Source organism: Molothrus aeneus, chromosome 10 (genome assembly GCF_037042795.1).
Source record: "Molothrus aeneus isolate 106 chromosome 10, BPBGC_Maene_1.0, whole genome shotgun sequence".
Taxonomy (NCBI): Eukaryota; Metazoa; Chordata; class Aves; order Passeriformes; family Icteridae; genus Molothrus; species Molothrus aeneus.
In genome coordinates, this window is record NC_089655.1 from 24,037,533 (window position 1) to 24,057,782 (window position 20,250).

Genomic DNA, 20,250 nt, shown 5'->3' on the forward strand with positions numbered 1-20,250 from the left:
TTTTTACATGATGAATTTTTATCAGTTTATTTATGAATTACATTAACGAATTTATTAATGAATTACGGCTGTGTCCGTACCTACACCGAGGGGGGGCATGAGGAGACACCGAGGAGCGACAAGGAGGGTACGTGCCCGGGGCGTATCGGGGGCGTGTCGGGGGCGTGTCGGGGGCGTGTCCGGGGCCCGTCCCGCTGGCCCCGCCCGCCCACGCGCGCAGGACGCGGCGGTTCCCGCTCGGTGCCGCTGCTGCGATGTCCGGCCCGGCTCCGGAGCCCGACAGGTGAGCGGGGCTGGGCCGGGCCGGGCTCGCTGCGCCCCCCGGGCCCCCCGGCAGCCCCCGGACCCCCGCCCGCCCCGCGGCTGCGCGCCCTCCCCGCCACCCTGCCCGCTATTGCCGCCCCTCGCTGTCCCCCTGCACCCTCTCGCTGTCCCCCTGCACCCCCTGCACCCTCTCGATGTCCCCCTGCACCCCCTGCACCCTCCCGATGTCCCCCCTGCCCGTCCCGATGTCCCCCCGCGCCCCCAGCCCCACCCCCCGCATCCTCCCATCCCCCACCCACCTGCATCCCCGCATCCTCCATCCCCTCCCGAGCGCCGTTCCCGGGCACCGGAGGGTCCCAGCCGTGCCCAGCCCGTCCCGGTGGGTGCGGGCGCCCGGCCCGGCCGTGCACCTGCAGCGGGGCTCGCTCCGAGCCGGGGCCGCGCCGCCGCCGCCGCCGCAGACAAAGCGCGGCTCCCGCTCCGCCCCGGGCTCCCTCCGCCTCCCCCGGGCTCCCCCCGGTGCTCCCGGTGCTGCCGCGGCGCCGAGCGCGGCTCGTGTTTATCTGCCCGTGCCTTTATCGCGCTGGGAGCCGCCGTGCCCGTTCGCAGTTGATGGTTACAGTTATTAGCGGCGTCGTGCCCGCCGGCTCGCTCGGCTGCGTTGTTGTTTCTGTGTTTTTTCTGTGTTTTCTCCCTCCTCCCTGCCCCGTTTCTGCGCCGTTTGCCAGCGCGGGAGGAGGGAAATGCAGCTGGAGGGGTTGGAGGGAAGCGATCCCGATTTTAGCAAGCCAGCACTTGGAAGGGTTGAAGGTTTACACACTGCCTGGCTCTGGCTCGGCTGCCGACCTTTTTTTTTTTTTTTTTTTTTTTTTTTTTTCTTTTTTCTTTTCTTTTTTTTTTCTTTTCCCCAAGATACAGTTTGGAAGAGCAAACTGTTGTGTAATTCCTTGTGTGGGGAAAAGCCTTCCCACTTCTTCCTGCTCTTGACCCAGAAAGTTTTGCAGCCCCTTTGCTGTGCTTTGCCAGGATCCCCCAGCTGAGCTCCTCAGGAATCCCCACTCATCGGTTTTCCTGCCTTTGCTATTCCCATCTATTTATTTCTTTTTCAATTCTGAGGCTGAGGGCCCCAGTGTGGCCCCCCTGGTGATGCCCACTCATTCCAGGGGCACTCCATAAGCTCCCAGGGTGGCCAAAATCACCCCCCAGAGCTGAGCAGCTCCCAAAACTCGGCTTCACCATCCCCAGCATCTCTGGGATGCGCTGTGGGATTGCACCGTGGCCTTCACAGCTCCCAAAAAAGGCTGGGATGCTTCTTCCCTGCCTGCTCCTGCAGCTGCCCCTGGCAGGGTGGAGGCTCTGGGGTGGTTCCTGGTGCCACCACAGTGCAGTGAGCTGGATGTCACCTGCTGCTTTATGGTGGCTGCACCCAGGGCCATTCCCTTCCTCAGGGCAGCTTTTCCTTGCTGGCTCTGCCTGGCAGATGTCGTGGAGCTCCTGGAAAAGGTTCCCAAGCAGGATTTTAATCTGTGGGTGATGCACACAGCAGGTTTCCCTTTTCCAGGGCGGGTGGAGCTGGAGGTTGGTGTGGTTTGCCACAGATGGCTCTGCTGGAGAGCAGAGTTTATCTGGGTCTCCTGCCTGCCCGGAGATTGCTTGGATTGCTCCCAAATCCAACGGGCACTGGCACGGGCGCCGGGTGCTTGGCAGAAAGGGCTGGGAGCAGGAGCTGGTGCCGGTGGGAATTGTGTCCAGGTGTCCCCAGAGGGGCCAGCAGGGAGCCAGGGCAGGGCTGATGCTGCAGGAGGGGATTGTTGAATCCCCAGCCCCCAGTCCCCCCGGATTCCCGGGGCTGGGAGCGGTGCCAGGGGAGGAAGCTGGGAATGCTGGCCCTGTGGGAGTGTGGGAAAGGGCTGGCAGAACTCTCATGTGTGCCTGCTTTTGTCTTCCAGCGGGGCTGAGTCCCTCTCCTCCGATGAAAAAGGTACAGGGACTTTGGGAATGGGAGTGGGAATTCTGAGACTGGCTTTAAAAACCATTTGGAAAGGTATAGGGATCTTGGGAAGTACCCATCCTGGGGAATGGGAATTCTATAACTGGCTTTAAAAAACAATTGAAAAGTACACTGGTTTGGGGAAATGACTGTCCTTGGGAATGGGAATTCTATAATGGGATTTATAACCAGTTGGAAATGTACAGGGAATTTGGGAAATGCCTGTCCTTTGGAATGGGAATAGAAATTCTATCATGGGCTTTAAAAAACAATTGAAAAGTACACTGGTTTGGGGAAATGCCCATCCTTGGGAATGGGAATTCTGGAACTGGCTTTAAAAGCCAGTTGAAAAGGTACAGGGAATTTGGGAATGGGAATTCTGGAACTGGCTTTAAAAGCCAGTTGAAAAGGTACAGGGAATTTGGGTAATGCTCACCTTTTGGAATGGGAATGGGAATTCTATAGCTGGCTTTAAAACCTTGGTGTAAGCCCTTTGTTTATGGATTCCTTTGGTTTTTATGCTGGGTTTTAAAATGCCTGTTCTTTTGTTATTTATTCCCTTTCTCTGAGTGCAGAATTGGCAAGAGAAGAGTTAAATCCCTCTCCAACTCTTCCTCCCTGCCTTTCCCTTGCAGAGGTGACACCCAACGGCATGGAGGGATCATCGGGATCGGCCGAGGAGCAGCCGGAGGGTGAGCCCACCATGGCTCAGGGATTTGGGATTTCCTCACTCCTGGGCGGGGGTGCCTGCTCCTGCATCCCACATTTCCCCCCCAGCCACATCCCAGAACACATCCCTGCCTTCCCAGTGCTGGTTTCTCTCCAAATGCCATTTGTAAGAATAATTAATTGGTTGGTGCCTCCACACGAGTCACAGCTTGTGGGACACACAGCTCCCACCAAGGCTGCTCCCGCCTGCCTTGGAAAGCCATAATTTAACTGGGATGTGCCATGGGTGGAGCTCCAGAATCATCCCAGCTTGTGACATACAGGAGACTTCAATATTCTGATCACCCTTCAGAAGGGCCTGCGTGACCCCAGAGTCTCCCCTGGTGTGGGATTTGATGCTCTGATGCTTTTCCCTGCCTCACAAGTTCTTTTTTTTCTGTTCCATTATCTAACTTGCTGCCTGGCCTGCTGGATCCAAACCTCTGGGTGGATCCTGGACTCACATTCCACCTGTGCCTGTTTTTAAGGAGAAGCCAGTTCTGAAGACAGCTCCAGCAGCAGCTCAGAAGAGGAGTCGGGTGAGCAGGACATTGTGATTCATTTACTTGTAATCCCTTTTTTACAACTGATGTTCAGTTTAAACCAGCTGCTTCTCCTGGGTATAATCTCACAGTTATTAGGGAATGCTAGCTCTGATTGCTTTCCCAATAAATTTTTTGGGAGCCAATGATTTTCTGTCAATGATCAAAGGGCAGCAGCTTGGAAGAGGAGTCAGGTGAGCAGAACATGATGATTTATTTTTCTGTTTGCTTTTTAAAAACTGATGTTCAGTTTAAACCAGCTGCTTCTCCTGGGTATAATCTCACAGTTATTAGGGAATGCTAGCTCTGATTGCTTTCCCAATAAAATTTTGGGATGCAGTGGTTTCTGATCACTGATCAAAGGGCAGCAGCTCGTGCTGCTTTCACCACGCAGACACAGCACCCCAGACACAATACCCACGGGTATTTTTACACCACAGAAGTTTTCCAAACACCAAGAGGCCATAAATTTCCTTAAAAGTTGGCAACAGAAGTGGCCAAACAGGATGGACGGGAAAATAATGAAAGGAAGTGTTTGCTGTCAGTGGGTTTGTGCTTCCATGGGATCTGTTGCCAGCATTTGTGTTGCTTTTATGTAACACTGATAATTTAACAGTCCCAATGGTTTTGCTGGGCAGATGCAGAGGAGTGGGATGGAGGAAGGCTGTGGGTGAGTGTGGTTTGTTGTGCCTGTTTGCCCCTGCTCAGCGGGAGGAAGGCAGGAAGGATTCCAGGCTGGCCCAGCCTGCAGCTCCATCTCTTTGGGAAAAGGAGCTGCTGGAGAGCATCCCTAGGAAATGAGGGGTGGAAATGAGGAGCTCCCAGAGCTGGGGAGTGTTCCTGGGGCTGTTCCAGCCCTGCTGGGTCTGGGGCACACAACCAGGGCTGGCTGCTGCCTTCCTGCCTCTCCCAGCCCGTGATTATCCCAGGGGGGATTGGGGTTCCAGGATAGCCTGGGACAGCCTCCAGGATCCCTTTGGCCTGGGAGGGAGCTGGGATGGGGAAGCAGCTGATCCTGGCAGCTCTGCCACTCCCCTGCTCCCAAATCAGCCCTCAGGACACAGCCTTTGGCCTGAGGTCTCAGCTCTGCTGGAATTCCATCCTGTTGGGTTCAGCCAGGAGAATCCAGGCACTTTCTGGGGACAAGCGCCCTGCAGACAATGTGGTGTTTTTTTGGGAAAGCTGTTTCCAGTTTCCATGCTGGGGGCTGAACCTTGTCCTTGGCACCATGAGGCTCATCCCAGGATAAATCTTTTGTTAACCCCTGTGAAAATTCCCAGGAGTTTGGGCAGTTTAGGAGCTTTTGGCAAATTTGTATCCTGATGTTCATCTTCATCCCCAGGCTGTGCAAAGCCTGCAAGTACTCTCAGGAATGTTCTCCTAAGGTGAATTTAAGCAAATGGAATTGTGGGGCTGTCCTGGGTGAATGTGGGAGCAGAAACCCCCTGGATATTGAGGTATTTACTCCAAACTCCTTTTCCCTAGATGAAGAACAGGAGGAGAAGGAATCCCCGCCTTACTGCCATGAGTCAGGTAGGAACAGATCTCCTGAGGGCTTTGTTTTAATGCCTGGCTGTTTAATTACCTGGCTTTTCATGAGCTCATCTTCCTCTTTTTCCAGTCGAAGGGAGCTACTTGCCACCCTGTGAGCACTGCAAGAATGAAAATGTAGGTTTGTGGGGAAAGAAACACCCACTTACTTTGCATGAGATCATTTGCAAACTGTAATTCTACTCTCTCCTCACCTTTTTAAAGAAAATTTTTTTTAAATCTATTTCCAGGACCAGAAGGAGCAAGTGACCCCCAGGAGACTTGCTGGAGGACAATTCATGTATGAATTTTTTTAATGTAATGGGTTTGAGTTTACATTGTTGTCATCAAGGTGCTTCAGTCTTTGGGTGGGCAAACAGCTCATTTGCTGCGCAAATGCATGTGGATTTATACTGGGAGGTGCACCCAAATCCCTAAACATCACAGTTTAGAGCCTGTGCTGCTTCCAGATCCTGGTCCAAGACAGCTCCTGGGAGGGTTTTCAGGATGTGCCTCGTCCTGCTGCAGTAATGAGCAGCAGGCCCATTTTCATGTGCTTATTTCAGCCTGGCTGCACAGGAGGCATCTTGTCCTGCTTCACCCTCCCCTTCATCCCTGCATTGTCCCTGGGATGCAGCACTGTCCCCGCTCTGTGTGCCCTGGGGTGGTCCCTGTGGGATGTCCCTGCAGGACGTGTCTGCTGGCTCTGGGTGTTATCCACAGGAAACACTGGACATGTCGCTGTGCCCTTTGCGTGAGAGCAGCTCCTGGCACAGGAAGTTTTATGCAAAACTCTCCTTTTGCATAGGCTGGGTGAGCCCTGAGCCGTTTTTAACAGCCCCCAACCAGCCTGGAGCACGCTGTGGGCAGGGACAGAGCGCGAGGGAGTCCCTGGGGCAGCCCCTGCCGAGCTCTGGTGTCTCCTGCAGGGTGCAGCTGGACGCAGAGGGCTCCTACCAGTGCAGCAGCACGGGGCTGATCTTCGAGGTGACGGGCAGGGCCAGGGTCACCTACTGCCTGCTCTCCTGGAGCAAGTACGCGCAGCTGGTGCAGCCGCCCTGGATCGTGGGCGGGCCCCTGTTCGACGTGCGCTGCTCGGCGCCCGGCGCGCTGCTCTCCATCCAATTCCCACACTGCCTCTGCCTCGGGGGTGAGTGGGGCCAGGGGGGGCAGGAATTGGCAGAATAATTGTTATAATAATAATAATAATAATAGATTCCTGTTGTGGTGGTGTGGGCCCCAGGACGAGGCGAGAGATGACAATTGACTCCCAAGTTTTTAGACAGCTGATATAACATGTAACATATATAACATATGTAACATGTATAACATATGTAACATATATAACATGTAACATATGTAACATATATAACATGTAACATATATAAAATATATAATATGTAACATATAACATATATAACATGTATAACATGTAACATATATAACATATGTAACATGTATAACACATATGTTACATATGTAACATGTAACATATGTAACATATATAACACATATGTTACATATGTAACATGTAACACACAACACATGTAACATGTAACGTATGTAACACATGTAACATATATAACACATGTAACACATAACATAACATTATATTACATTATTATATATTATAATTATGTTATAATTATAACTATTATATGTATCATATAATTACAATTATAAAGTATATATTTATATAATATAATTATGTAAGATATATTATTATAGTTATATATAATATAATATTACATAATTATAAATATTATATATAATATAATTATGATATAGATACAATTATAGTAAATATAATTATTTTATATTGTATTATATTATAATTATATTATATTAAGAAATGATATACTAAAACTATACTAAAAAGAATAGAGAAAAGATACATCAGAAGGCTAGAACAAGAATGAAAAATAAAAACCTGTGACAGACTCAGAGTCTGACACAGCTGGCTGGGATTGGCCATTAAATAAAAACAATTTACATGCTGGGTAAACAATTCTCCAAATCACATTCCAGAGGAGTAAAACGTGGAGAAGCTGAAGCTTCCCAGCTTCTCAGGAGAAAAGATCCTGGCGAAGGGATTTTTCAGAAAATATTATGGTGGCAGATTATATAATATATATAGTATACATATAATATATATTATACCTACCATATAAATATTGTAAATATAATATATTATACATATATGATATATAATTTTATATATTAAATTTATTATATATAAGTATATCATATATATAATTATATAATATATATGTTATAATGATTATAACAATAATTATAATAATTATATATCATTGTTATAGTTCCCCTCCCTCCGAATGATTATAATTTTGAAATTTAGGGGCTCTCAGGTAAATATGTGGGAGTAGGAATAACAGTTCTTTATCAGGAAAAGAATAAAAAAAATAGACATTGTTGAGAGAGAAATGGAACTGCAAACAAGTTTCAAAAGGTGGTCTTGCAAATAAGACTGGGTGGTTTAGAGAAATGGAACTATGAAAGTGACATTGTAGTAAAGCCACGAAAAGTAATTTTAAATGATTGGCTTTAAAACATTTTTAGTCTAGTGTGACAAAAGCTAATAAACCAAAAAACATTTATAATATGATTAAAAAATAATTAACTTCTAATCATAATAACGTAAATCATAACATCTATATTATCTCACCCTTCACGTAAAACTAAAAATAAAAGTTTTTAAAACACCTCTCAATTACCCCATTTCTAAGTAAAAAATGAAGCTTAATCCAGCAGCAGTAATACAAAAAGCCACTGCCAGAGTGAGAGCAGTCCCTGTCCCCTGTGTGTCAGGGGGTGGCACAGCCCCATCCCATGGGGGCTCAGCCCTCCTGCAGTGCCAGCTGTGGCTCTGCTGGAGCAGGGATCCTGCACAAGGGGGGAGTTTTCCTCTGCAGCTCCAGCGCTGCTGGAGATGGGCCTGGGCTCCCTCTGGCAATGCAGGGCAGCAGGAAGCTGCTCCTCTGGCAATGCAGGGCAGCAGAAGCTGCTCCTCTGGGAATGCAGGGCAGCAGAAGCTGCTCCTCTGGGAATGCAGGGCAGCAGGAAGCTGCTCCTCTGGGAATGCAGGGCAGCAGGAAGCTGCTCCTCTGGCAATGCAGGGCAGCAGAAGCTGCTCCTCTGGGAATGCAGGGCAGCAGGAAGCTGCTCCTCTGGGAATGCAGGGGGCAGAGGCTGCTGTGCTGTCCCAAAGCTCAGATTGTACCCAGGTAGGAATGCTTGGCTCCTCCCCTGGGTGGAGCATCTCCCCATGGGATGATGGGATTGGATCAGCCATGCAGGGACACTCACTGGCCATGGACAGAAGATAATTAATAATGAATGGCCCATGAACAGCAGATAATTAATAATTAACAATCCATTAACAGTAGAGTTCTGGAGGGAGGGTTGGCTGTGGGAGAGATAAAGAAAACTGCCCAAAGAGCAGCAGAGAACTGCCCCAGCTCTGACAGGTGGACATTGAACACACACCACAGGCACAGCTTGACACGGGGGACGTGTGGGGGCTTCCTGGGGATGCTGATCCCAGGCTGTCCCCAGCTGATCCTGGCTGTCCCCACAGGTCAGGGGGATGGCGTGGCATTCAAGGTGCTGCACATCAAGGACGGTGGCGCGGCCATCGAGCCCTCGGCCGAGTTCTCGGCGTCGCACGTCAAGTGGGTGGTGAGCTCCCTGTCCCCCGTGGGACCCCTGATCCACAGCCAGCAGCCCCTGCAGTACCACGGCGCTGTCATCCTCTACAAGGCCATCGACGAGCACCCCTCCCTGTCCTTCTGGGTCTACCTGGCCACCAACAACGACTCCTTCATCAAGGTACAGCCCTGGCTGGGAGCTGCCCCTGGGGAGGGTGGGTGGGTGGGTGGGTGAGGAGTCCTGGTTCCATGGTTTGGGTGGAAGGGAGCTTGAATTCCATCTCATCCCACCTCTGGATGGGCAGGGACACCTCGACTGCCCCAACCCCAATGTCCAACCTGGCCTTGGGCACTGCCAGGGATCCAGGGGCAGCCACAGCTGCTCTGGGAATCCCATCCCAGCCCCTCCCCACCTTCCTGGGGACAATTCCATCCCAATATCCCATCTAAACCTTCAGGCTTTGAATTTGAAGCCATTCCCCCTTTTTTCTGTCACTGCATCCCTTGTAAATTGTCTCTGACTATTTCCATTTCCCTTCTTTATCCGAGTCACTTCTCCAAGGTAACAAGAGGAAACAGCCTCAAGTTGTGCCAGAGGAGGTTTGGATTGGATATTAGGGAAGATTCCTTCAGGAAAAGGGTGACCAAGCATTGGAACAGGCTGCCTGGGGCAGTGCTGGAGTTCCCAGTGAAAATCTGGGGATTTGGGAAAGCAGCTGACAATGGGTTCATCCATGTGCCACCAATTCCCCTGCTGGCAAGGGTCACATCAGAAATGACCTCTGAGGAGAGCAGAGAAAAGGGAGGCCATGGGACTAACCCTGGATAAAATTCCAGCTTCAGAAAATTCCTTGCCTTGCCCTGCAGTGGGTTACAATTAGGAAATTGGGTTTGTGGGATCATTCAGGAGCTCTGGCAGGAGCAGGGCTTGAATTCACCCTTTTACAGTGAGGACAGGGACAAAAACCTTCCTTTTACTCAGCTTGCAAACTCTCTTTCTTCATTTCACCCCTGTGGCAGAACAGCTGGAGGGGTTTAGTGATGCTTTTTGAGTGTGGTGGTTATTCCTCAGCTTTCTGGGAAGTTCATGGAACAGATCATGGCCAGAGAACAGCCCCAGCTGAGGAGCCGCCTGAGCACAGGTTTTAGATGTTAATTCCTTTACTGAAATGAGTAACATTGAAATATTAAGCTTGAAATGGTGTTTTTAAATTTTAGGATATCTCAAAGACTGTAAAGCACTCAAAAAGGAAATTTGTTCAAATTGAAAAGCCCCCAGTATGCCAAAAGTTACTGCAGGAAGGAAAGAAGTACAGACTGATCTGTGAGCCAGAGGCTGAAATAACTCCTGAGGTGAGTCCCTTGCACAGCTCTGACTTCCTGCACTGCAGCTTCCCTGAAAATGTGCCACAAAAAAAGAACCATTTGCCTCTTGGAGTCCTAAAATTTTGGGATGAAATCCTAATGCTAAAGTCAACAGAAAAACTCTGGGGAAATTGGAGTTTGGTTTGGATCTCTCCCAACAGCCAGTTGTTGCCTTCTCTTTAGTTTATTTTAGGTAAATATTTACGTTTCTTTGCTATTTCTGTTGTGTAGGAGATTGAGTTTGTTGATGGGTCACTGCTGAAGCTGAAGAGTTACTTTGAGGTGTATTTGGAGAAGCCTGATGACTTCACCTTGTCCCTGGTGGAGCAGGACTCAGATGAGACTGTCTGGAAAGCCAAGCTGAGGGAGAGTGAGTCCTTGGCAATGGGGAATGGTCAGGGATGGGGGGACCTCAGAGCCCACCCAGTGCCACCCCAGGGACACTTCCACTGTCCCAGGTGCTCCCAGTCCAATGTCCAGCCTGGCCTTGGGCACTGCCAGGGATCCAGGGGCAGCCACAGCTGCTCTGGGCACCCTGTGCCAGGACCTGCCCACCCTGCCAGGGAATTCCTTCCCAAATCCCATCCAAATCCCTGCCCTCTGGCAGTGGGAGCCATTCCCTGTGTCCTGTCCCTCCATCCCTTGGAAATTGTCTCTCTCCATCTTTCCTGCAGGTCCTCCAGGCACTGGAAAGCCCCAGTGAGGTCACCCCAAAGCTTCTCCTGTGCAGGGTGAACAATCTCCCAGCAGAGCTGCTCCATCCCTCTGCTCATGGAATGGTTTCATTTGGAACTTAAAGACCATTCAGTTCCAGCCCTCCTGCATATTACTCCATATATTATCAATAGGATTGTATAATATAATAAAAAATTGCATATTATTGCATTATAACTTGCAATCTCTCTTGCCTGTTTGGGCCTGCTGCAGAACATGCAATAAAAGGGGGAAAATCTCCTTCTGTCAAACCTGAGGGGTTGGAATCCCCCCTTTGTGGGTTCCAACTTTATCCCTGGGAATCCTTGGAGCTGGGGCCCAGCACTGGGAACTCCTCACTGACATTTCCCTGCTCTGCCCTCCCCAGGGGATTGGATCCACTATGACCTGAACAAGAACCAGCAGAAGAGGAGCACAGGCAGTGAGTGATGGCCCTGCAGGGTGGGAGCCCTGCTCCCCTCCCTGGCCCAGGGGACAGCAGGGACAGCAGGGACAGCAGTGACAGCACCTCTGCTCCCTCCCCAGGTGTGAAGAGGAGGAAGCCAGCCCTCAGCATCCTGGAGGAAGAGGGGCTCCACAGCAAAAAGCAAAAAACCGGCGGCACTGCAGGTGGGAAAGGCTGGGAAAGGACCTGGTTGGGATTTGGTGTCCTGGGACTGGAACTGAGCTCAGTCTTCAGAGGTTTTTCCCTGTGGAATGGTCCAGGCCTGGGGAAGAGCAGCTGGGAAGGTGTCTGGTGGAAAAGGGGCTGGAGGTAATGGTGGCAGTGGCTGGACATGAGCCAGGCCTGGCCAAGGATGTCCTGGGGCTGTGATTGTCCCCTGTGCTGGCACTGCTGGGGCTCCCCCAGCCCTGGGGCGCTTTTGGGTTCCTCACAAGGACCTGGAGGAGCTGGAGCGTGGCCAGGGAAGGGAATGGGGTTGGGAATGGGGCTGGGGAATCCTGAGGGAGCTGGGAAGGGGCTGAGCCTGGAGAAAAGGGGGATCAGGGGGACCCTGTGGCTCTGCACAGCTCCTGACGGGAGGGGACAGCCAGGGGGATTTGGGATCTTATCCCAGGGAAACAGGGACCCGAGGAGAGGGAAAGGCTAGGGCAGGCTCAGGGTGGATTCTGGGGAAAATCCAATGTTTTTCAGATGAAATGGGAGCAAAAAGCTTAACAGACAAACAGCTGCTGGTGATTGCCAAGCTGCTGGACCGGCACTGGAGGGAGATGGCCATCGAGTGCCTCCAGATGGAGATGAAGGACATCGATGACATCCGGGCCTCGGAGGACGACGTGACCATGCAGAAGCTGCTGGTGCTGAGGAAGTGGAGGGACAGGGAGCAGGGCCAGGGCACTGCAGAGGCTCTGCAGAGGAGCCTGGGGGAAAAAGCCACCTATGAGATCCTGCAGGCACTGCAAGGTATCAGCTCCCGGGGAATGAACCCATCCTGACTCAGCTGGGGTTGGGAATTCCATCAGGGAATTTACCAAATCACCACTGCGCCGTTTGTTCTGGAGGTCAGAATTGTCTCCTTTCCACTCCCAGCAGTGACTTTATTTCTTGTGGTGTTTTTATCCTTCAGGGGCTGTTACAAAATGAATATTTTTGCCCCGAGCATGGAGAGCACTCCCAGCATGACCTGGGTGTCCAGAGCAGTTCTTGGGATTTCCTGGAAGTCCTAAGAGGAGCTGTTTGGGTCTTTAGTTCAGGAATGGTTAATTAATGGTTAATTAGCACCTTCCCTGATGGAGAACTTGCTGGTTCCAAGATTAGTTCTCCCTGGAAAGAACCTGGCTGGAAAAGGTGGAGAGCTCTTCCTCTCAGACTCTGTGCCACAGCCTTGTGCTGCCTCAGGGCAGGGAGTTTTTTGTACCTTTATTTTTCAAGGTAAACATTTTTAAATCCAGTTTCTCTCAGTTTGAGTCCTGCAGGAGCTTCCAGAGGTTCCACAATCCAGGTGTGTTTTTCCTTTCCCTCAGGTTTCCTGGCTCAGAGCTGAGCCAGCTGGAAGGAGGAGGAGGAGGAAGAAGAGGAGGAGGTGGGAGCTTCCCAATCCAACCATTCTGCTCCCCTGGGATCCTGCTGGGGCTCTGGAATGTTCCTGGTGGGAAGTCCAGGCAGGATCCTCCAGAGAAACGTGAATGGAATTTGGTGTGGGCAGGAGCCTCTTCCAAGGCTTTCAGGAGAGGTGGATCCCGGAATTCTGGGCTTCACCCCCAGGCAAAGCCACTCCAGGAGGACACAAACACTGGGAGAAGCCACTTGATCTTTTTCATCACCTGGAAAAGATTTTTATTTCCTTCAGGGAAAAACAGGGAGAAGAATTCCCCTGGAACCTTTCATCCCCTTCCAAAGCCACTGAACTGCCAGAATCGTGAGGTGCATTGGATTTCTCATGGATCAGGGAAGAATAATCCGAAACTTGTACCAAATTCCTTGGCATAATCACTGTATATATGGAATTATTGTACAGATCCTGTGCATCCAGTCCTTGTTAAACTGTGGTTCTGCTTCCTGAGATTCCCAAAGATGGGAACACCACTGTGAACTCCAGGCAGCTCGGAATTTCCCCATGGAATTTCTTCTCCCCTCTTTTCTGTATAGCTTGTCTGCGTTTTTTACGTTTTGTAATTCCTTTTTTGTATGAGAAACTTTTTATACTTCTTTTTGTTTTTTTTTTTACTTGATTTATTCGAACTTGGATAGAATTTAGGTGCTTAAAATGTGAGGTGCCGAAATCCCTGTGCTGCAGGATTGGAAAAAAATTGGGAAAAATGGAATTTGCAGAAGAGAGGAGCAACCAGATCCAGGACTGGCTTGTTTTTAAGGCTGTGGGAGACTTGGGATCATCTTCCTCTGTGTATGTTTGGGAAAGGAAAACATACTTTTGAAAAATAAGGATTAAACAGGAAAATTATCCATTATTTCCATCTGAATTTTGATTTTTGTTTTAGTTGGATGAAGTATTGGGAAGTTGTTGATTTTCTGAGAAGAGGAGGAGGATGGAAGTTGTTCCTCAGCCTCTGGAAAAGCTGGAGGTGGCACCAAAGGCATCCAAGGGGTTTTTTGGGATGGAAATCCCAAAATCTCCCATCCCATTCCAACCCCTGCCAGGGGCAGGGACACCTTCCCTATCCCAGGTGTTTCCAAGAGGGAAACTTGGATTTTGAAACAAATTGCAGGGAGGTGCCTTCCAATGGCAGCAATATCCAAAGTGTTGGAAAGGATTCATGGTGGATCCCAAGGGACAAAAAACTCACCTTGGTTTTGAAGGAAACCTTGATTTTATTAGGCAATAAATAGAATAAATAGGGAATATCATAAATAAATCGTGGTCTAGAATGGAATATCATAAATAAATCCAGGAATATCATCATAAATAAATCAAGGAATAGAATGGAATATCATCGTAAATGAAGGAATATCATCATAAATAAATCAGGGATTATAATCATAAATAAATCAAGGAATATAATAATAAATAAATCCAGGAATATCATCATAAATAAATAATGAAATAGAGTGGAATCTCAAATAAATAAAGGAATATCATCATAAATAAATAATGAAATAGAGTGGAATCTCAAATTAAGGAATATCATCATAAATAAATCAAGGAATATCATCACAAAGTGGAATAGAATAGAATATCATAATAAATGAAGGAATATCATCATAAATAAAAGAACACCATCATAAATTATGAAATAGAATGGAATCTCTAATCAAGGAATATCGTCATAAAAATCAGGGAACAGAATGGAATGTCATCCCAAATAAATAATGGAATAGAATATCCTGAGTTGGAAGGGATCCCCAAGAAAAGGAATGATCATGAACAGCTCTCAGTTCCTGAGGAATCAGCAGAATAAATACGGATAAATCAGAGTCAGGAGCGTTTTGGTGCTCAGATGTAGCTTAAATCCCAAAACCCCGGGAATTTAACAAAGGGGCTCAAAGGGGCTCAAGCTGTGGGAATGCTGTGGGGTGCTGGGTGTGTGCTTTCCCCCAGGATGTCCCGGGATCAGGGGGAGCTGAGGAAGCTCAGCACCCTGGCGATGGTGACGCTGCGGACGCGCAGGGCCTGGAGCACCCCGCAGAGCCGCAGCCGCTCCGGGAACGGCGCCGATCCCAATGGCCCCGATGGTCCCAATGATCCCAATGATCCCGATGATCCTGCTGATCCCGATGGCCCCGATGGTCCCAATGATCCCGATGGTCCCAATGATCCTGCTGATCCCGATGGCCCCGATGGTCCCAATGATCCCAATGGTCCCGCTGATCCCAATGGTCCCAATGCCAGCGGTGCCTCCGGAACCTGCCCGGTGCTGCTGCCCAGGGCCTGCAGGGGTTGGAAAACGGCTTAAAAACCCAAAAATTCCTGGGATTTTCACCCTCTCAGGGATGAGCGGCAAGAAGAGTGGGATGGAGGATGGGTCAAATGGAAAATTTGGGATGGTTGATTTCTTGTTAATAGGGAAAAAATTGGGATATTTAATTTATGGTGAATAAAGGGAGGGAAGAATGTGGGATATTTAATTTGCCGTAAATAGACTGAGGGAAAACTTTGGGATGTTTAAATTATCATTAAATGGGAAAAATTTGGGATATTTAATTTATTGTCAATAGAGTGAAGGAAGAATTTGGAATATTTAATTTGTCCTAAGTAGACTGAGAGAAAAATCCTGTATGTTTAAATTATTAAAAGGGAAAAAATTTGAGATATTTAATTTATGGTGAATAGACGAGGGAAAATTTGGGATATTTAATTTGTCATAAGTAGACTGAGAGAAAAATTTGGGATGTTTAAATTATCATTAATAGACTGAGGGAAAATTGGGATATTTAATTTGTCATAAATAGAGTGAGGGAAAAAATTAGGATATTTAATTGATCATGAATAGAGTGAGGGAAAAATGTGGGATGTTTAATTTATCATCAGTAGAGTGAGGGAAAAATTGGAAATATTTAATTTGTCATTAATAGGATACATTTTTGAAGTATTTAATGATAGCACTAAAGGACTCAGGATAAAATTTGAAATATTTAATGATAGCATTAATAGGGTACATTTTGAAATATTTATTTTACCCTGAATAGAGTGAGGGTCAAATTGGAAATATTGAATCGATCATTAATGAGGTAAATTTTTAAATATTTCATGATTGCATTTATAGACTGAGGCTAAAATTGGATTTATCAACCTTTAACCCACCCTGTGTCACACCTGGTGCACCAGGTCTGTTAGATTCCAATATTTGGAGGAGAAATGGAGGTTTTCCTTCCCTAATGGCTGAATTTTGGGGTCTGTGGGGGGCAGGAATCCTCACCTCCATCATCCCATCGAGAGCTGCCAGCAGCTGGGGGTCAGGGAGGCTCCTCAGCTGAGCCCTGTAGGCTCTCACGTCCTCAGAGATGCCCTGCAGGCATTTTCCCTGGGGAAAATAAATAGAATTGTCAGGAAATAAATAGAATTGTCAGGAAATGCGGGAATCCGCTGCTCCTTTAAACATACAATGAGGAAAAGAAGGAGGTTTTTTTTAAATTTTCTATTTACCTCATCAAAAGTTGATTTTTCCGGGACTGGGCAATTTCCAGGCTGCAAATTGGAATTAAGATTTGTGATTTAATGGGAGCGTGGATGATACATTCCATGAAACCATGAGGTAACATTTAAATGTTATCTGTCATTTCTCTGTGTTTTACCCCTGGATCCTCAGCTGTGCAGGCTCTGAGGGTGTTCATCTGGTTCTCAGTGATGTCGTGCAGATCCACCTCCTCAAGGGTGCATTCAAACCCCAGGGTGTTGGATTCCTGGGGTGAAAAGGGAATAAAAAAGGGTCCTTGGAAGCTTCATGAGGCAATTTCTATATTTTTATACATTTATCTGCAAATAGACACAATTTGATACACAATTTCATGTATCTGTGCTCAGATGAACCCCAGGAATGCGGCTCTGTGAGGACTGTGATTAAATATGAAATACAGAAAATAGTTTGGGGACTATCACTGACATCCTGGGGCCACCACTGACATCCTGGGGACACCCCTGCCCTCCTGGGACCATCCCTGCCATCCAGCAGACCGAAACTGCTCCAGCATTTCCAGGTTTGGTGCCACCACTGCCCATCCCTGCCCTCCTGGGTCCTCAGCAGCCCCTGGTTGCCCAGCCGGTGCCTGGGGACCATCCCTGCCCTCCTGGGGACCACAGTTACTCCATCCCTGCCTGTCTTGGTGCTATCCCCACCTTTCTGGGTATCACCACTGGCTCCTCACTGGCCTTTGGGTACCTTGGCCACCTCTCTGGGTACCACCACTGCTCCATCCCTGCCTGGTTTGGTGCCACCCCTACCCATCCCTGCCCTCTTGGGTACCACCCCTACCCATCCCTGCCTTCCTGGGTACCATCCCTACCCATCCCTGCCCTCTTGGGTACCATCCCTACCCATCCCTGCCTTCCTGGGTACCACCCTTATCCCCTCCCCACTCTCCCGGGTACCACCACTGCTCCATCCCCACTCTCCTGGGTACCACCAATGCTCCATCCCTGCTCTCCTGAGTGCTACCACTGCCCCGTCCCATCTCCCCACATCCTCCCCGTCCCGTCCCGTTCCCCGCGCACCTTCAGCCGCTGCGGGGCGGCGTTGGCGGCCTCCAGGAGCTGCCGGGAGCGGCTGAGGCAGCGGGCGGGGGCGGTCAGTGCCCGCTCCGGGCTGGGCAGGGCCCGGGCCGGGGGCAGCAGCAGCAGCAGCAGCGCCAGGCACAGCAATGCCCGCCCGCTCCCGCTGCCGCTCCCGCTGCCATTCCCGGAGTTGTTCCCGGTGCTGTTCCCGGTGCTGTTGCCGGTGCTGTTCCCGGTGCTCCCCGGGCCGTTCTCGCCGCTGCCGCTCCGCTCCATCTCGCTCCGTCCGTCCCCGCCGGGGACAGCTCTTATAGAGCCGCCGCAGCTGCGGGATTTCCCCCCGGGCCGGCCGCGCTCAGAGCGCCGGGGCCGGGAATCCCGCACGGCGCTGGGGCGGGCCGGGCACAGCTGGAGCGCCTTCCTCGGGCTCTGCAGGCACAAAGGGCTTCCAGAACAGTGGGCTTGGCCGGGGTCCGTGCGATAAACTTCCACGGAATCGCAACATCGTGGATGGTTTGGGTTGGAAGGGACCTTAAAGATCCTCTCATTCCAGTGGCAGGGATTCCACTGTGCCAGGGTGGCCTTGGGCACTGCAGGGATCCAGGAGCAGCCACAGCTGCTCTGGGAATTCCATCCCAAGGGCCTCCCCTCCCTCTCAGCCAGGAATTCCTTCCCAAAATCCCACCTAAACCTCCTTCTCTCTCACTTTTAAGCCGTTCCCTCTCATTCTGTCACTCCATCCCTTGGAAATCGTCTCTCTCCAGCTTTCCCATTTCTATTCTTTATCTTGCTTTCCTCTCAAGGATGAAGTGACAGGACAAGAGGAAACAGCCTCAGGTTTCACCAGAGGAGTTCATGTTGGATATTAGGGAATGTTCCTTGATGGAAAGGGTTGGAAGGGGCTGCCCAGGGCAGTCCCCATCCCTGGAGGGATTTAAAGCCCTGGGGAGGTGGCACTTGGGGACAGGGCTCAGGGGTGGCCTTGGCAGGGCTGGGGATGGTTGGACTGAATGAACTTTGAGATATTTTCCAGCCTAAACCATTCCATGATTCTCTGATTCTCTAATGACAACCTCTCACTAGTGAATGTTTGTGAAAACCTGCCTGAATGTTTGATTTTGCAGAAACGCTTTGAATCATCAACAAATATTTCAATATGGTCTCCTATTTTTGGTGGCCACTCTCAGCTGCCCCAAAAGGCTGCAGAAAACTTTTCTGTGCATTGGGACTGCCATGAAGTCACTGGGATTTTTGCTGTCAAACTGCAAGGGAGCAGGATGAATCAAAAGTTTTATATTGCATTTTCAGGTTCTTTGTATTTTCGCTGTTTCCTATAAGAAGCCTGTGGCGTGTCCTGAGACTTCTTTTAGCCCCAATACCAGCAGTGCCTCATTTTCCAATTTCTCTCTGTGTTTTCCACTCCTGCCCCGTCACTCCACCGTGGGCTGTGGTTTCCAGCTCGTGTAGGAGCCGCGGCTTCCGAGAGCCAAAAGCGAAAGAGAATTTTGGGATGTGCAGCAGGGCTGTTCCTGAAAGGCACCACTTTGGCTTTCCAGGTTTCTCAGTCCCTGCTCCACAAGGTTTCCCAGCAGGGTCAGAGCTGGGCTGGGATTTGGGGTTAATTTTTTGGCTAAATTGGGATATATCCCAATGATATCCTACAGATCTCTCCTAGAGTCCTTGCTGGCATCCCTGGCAGTGACCCAGGCCAGGCTGGATGGGTTTGGAACACCCTGGGGCAGTGGAAGGTGTCCCTGCCCATGACAGAATGGGATGGGATGGGATTTAAGGTCCCTTCCAGCCCAAATTCTGGAATTTTATTTCTGGTGAGTGGAAATTTTTTCCCAATGGAGGAAGAAATCCATCTTCTCCTCCTTCACCTCAAAGCACCTTCTGCTTGACCAGGCTTAACCTGAATGAAAAAATCTTGATAATTAATATTTATATTAATCATATCAGAGCAAAAGGATTTGTTTTGTACATTATGATCTATTTAAATAAGAGAATTACTCCTTGAGCAAGTGCAGTCCCAGAGGAATGGGAAGCAACGCTGAAATGGAATGGGAATAATTAAAGATCTGTGATGTTCCTTTGTATTTATCTCATGGAATCATAAAATCATGGCATTTTTTAGGTTGAAAGGGGCATTAAAGCTCATCCAGTTCCACCTTCCACTATCCCAGGCTGCTCCAAGCCCCAAAGTCCAGCCTGGCCTTGGACAATTCCATGGATCCAGGGGCAGCCACAGCTGCTCTGGGCACCAGGTGCCAGGGCCTCCCCAATATAATAAATGTAAGAAATATATTAAATATAATAAATATAATCTAGATAATGAATATTGTCTATCTTATGTATCTTATAGATCCTTTATATATAAATATATAAAATTTATAACTGTAAAGTTAGCAGCTCTATGATTTTTCCACAAGAACATATAGTTCCACTACCTGTATTTCCACCAGAAATTACTTTTGTTGGAATTATCCTCCAGAGCAAAGTGAGGCTCGTTCTGGGTCTCTATAAATTTAGATTTGATCTAATGCAGTCAAAATTCGGGGAATCCCTGCTCAGGGCTCTGCCCTCCCCCAGATCAATACCCAAAAATCCTGCTTGAGACCGAAAGGGAAAGCACAGATCAGAAAGAAACCCGGTGAGAAAAGCCCCAAAGCCCCAGCCCTGGGCTCAGTTTGGTTTTGAGGCCTGGAGAGTTGAGAGATGAGAAATGGGATCAGCTCCAGCCTCGCTCTTCTGAAAAAGCGGGAGGTTCCTGGAAATGTCCTGCCTTTGTTTCACCCTTGCCTGCTCTCCCCTCCAATAAACAGAAATTGAATTTTTGCCTTCGTTTTGGCCAAAGGACCAAA

The 20,250-nt window shown here is 49.2% G+C and overlaps 2 protein-coding genes across 4 annotated transcripts; one reads left to right on the forward strand and one right to left on the reverse strand.

Moving 5' to 3' along the window:
• Positions 1 to 209: 209 nt before the first annotated feature.
• CARD8 (caspase recruitment domain family member 8) lies at positions 210 to 13,691 on the forward strand. Of its 3 annotated transcripts, none has more exons than XM_066556672.1 (15): positions 210 to 283; positions 2,214 to 2,245; positions 2,830 to 2,946; positions 3,451 to 3,501; positions 4,990 to 5,037; positions 5,126 to 5,172; positions 5,286 to 5,335; positions 5,964 to 6,184; positions 8,633 to 8,883; positions 9,921 to 10,055; positions 10,299 to 10,437; positions 11,149 to 11,202; positions 11,307 to 11,390; positions 11,917 to 12,186; positions 12,747 to 13,691. In XM_066556672.1, exons 1-15 carry the CDS (start codon positions 255 to 257, stop codon positions 12,764 to 12,766), a joined length of 1,548 nt encoding a protein of 515 aa, XP_066412769.1. In that variant the 5' UTR covers positions 210 to 254; the 3' UTR covers positions 12,767 to 13,691. The 3 variants fall into 3 exon arrangements, with proteins under 3 accessions (XP_066412769.1, XP_066412771.1, XP_066412772.1); XM_066556674.1 differs by having other exon boundaries at positions 2,890 to 2,946; XM_066556675.1 differs by lacking the exon at positions 210 to 283 and having other exon boundaries at positions 2,825 to 2,946.
• Positions 13,692 to 14,038: 347 nt separating this feature from the next.
• Positions 14,039 to 18,116, reverse strand: LOC136560443 (interleukin-12 subunit alpha-like). Its single transcript, XM_066556253.1, has 6 exons — positions 18,096 to 18,116; positions 17,390 to 17,818; positions 16,474 to 16,581; positions 16,325 to 16,366; positions 16,098 to 16,202; positions 14,039 to 15,109 (listed from the first exon to the last, which is right to left on the reverse strand). The coding sequence occupies exons 1-6, from the start codon at positions 18,114 to 18,116 to the stop codon at positions 14,792 to 14,794; spliced, it is 1,023 nt and encodes a 340-aa protein (XP_066412350.1). The 3' UTR covers positions 14,039 to 14,791.
• Positions 18,117 to 20,250: the final 2,134 nt, after the last annotated feature.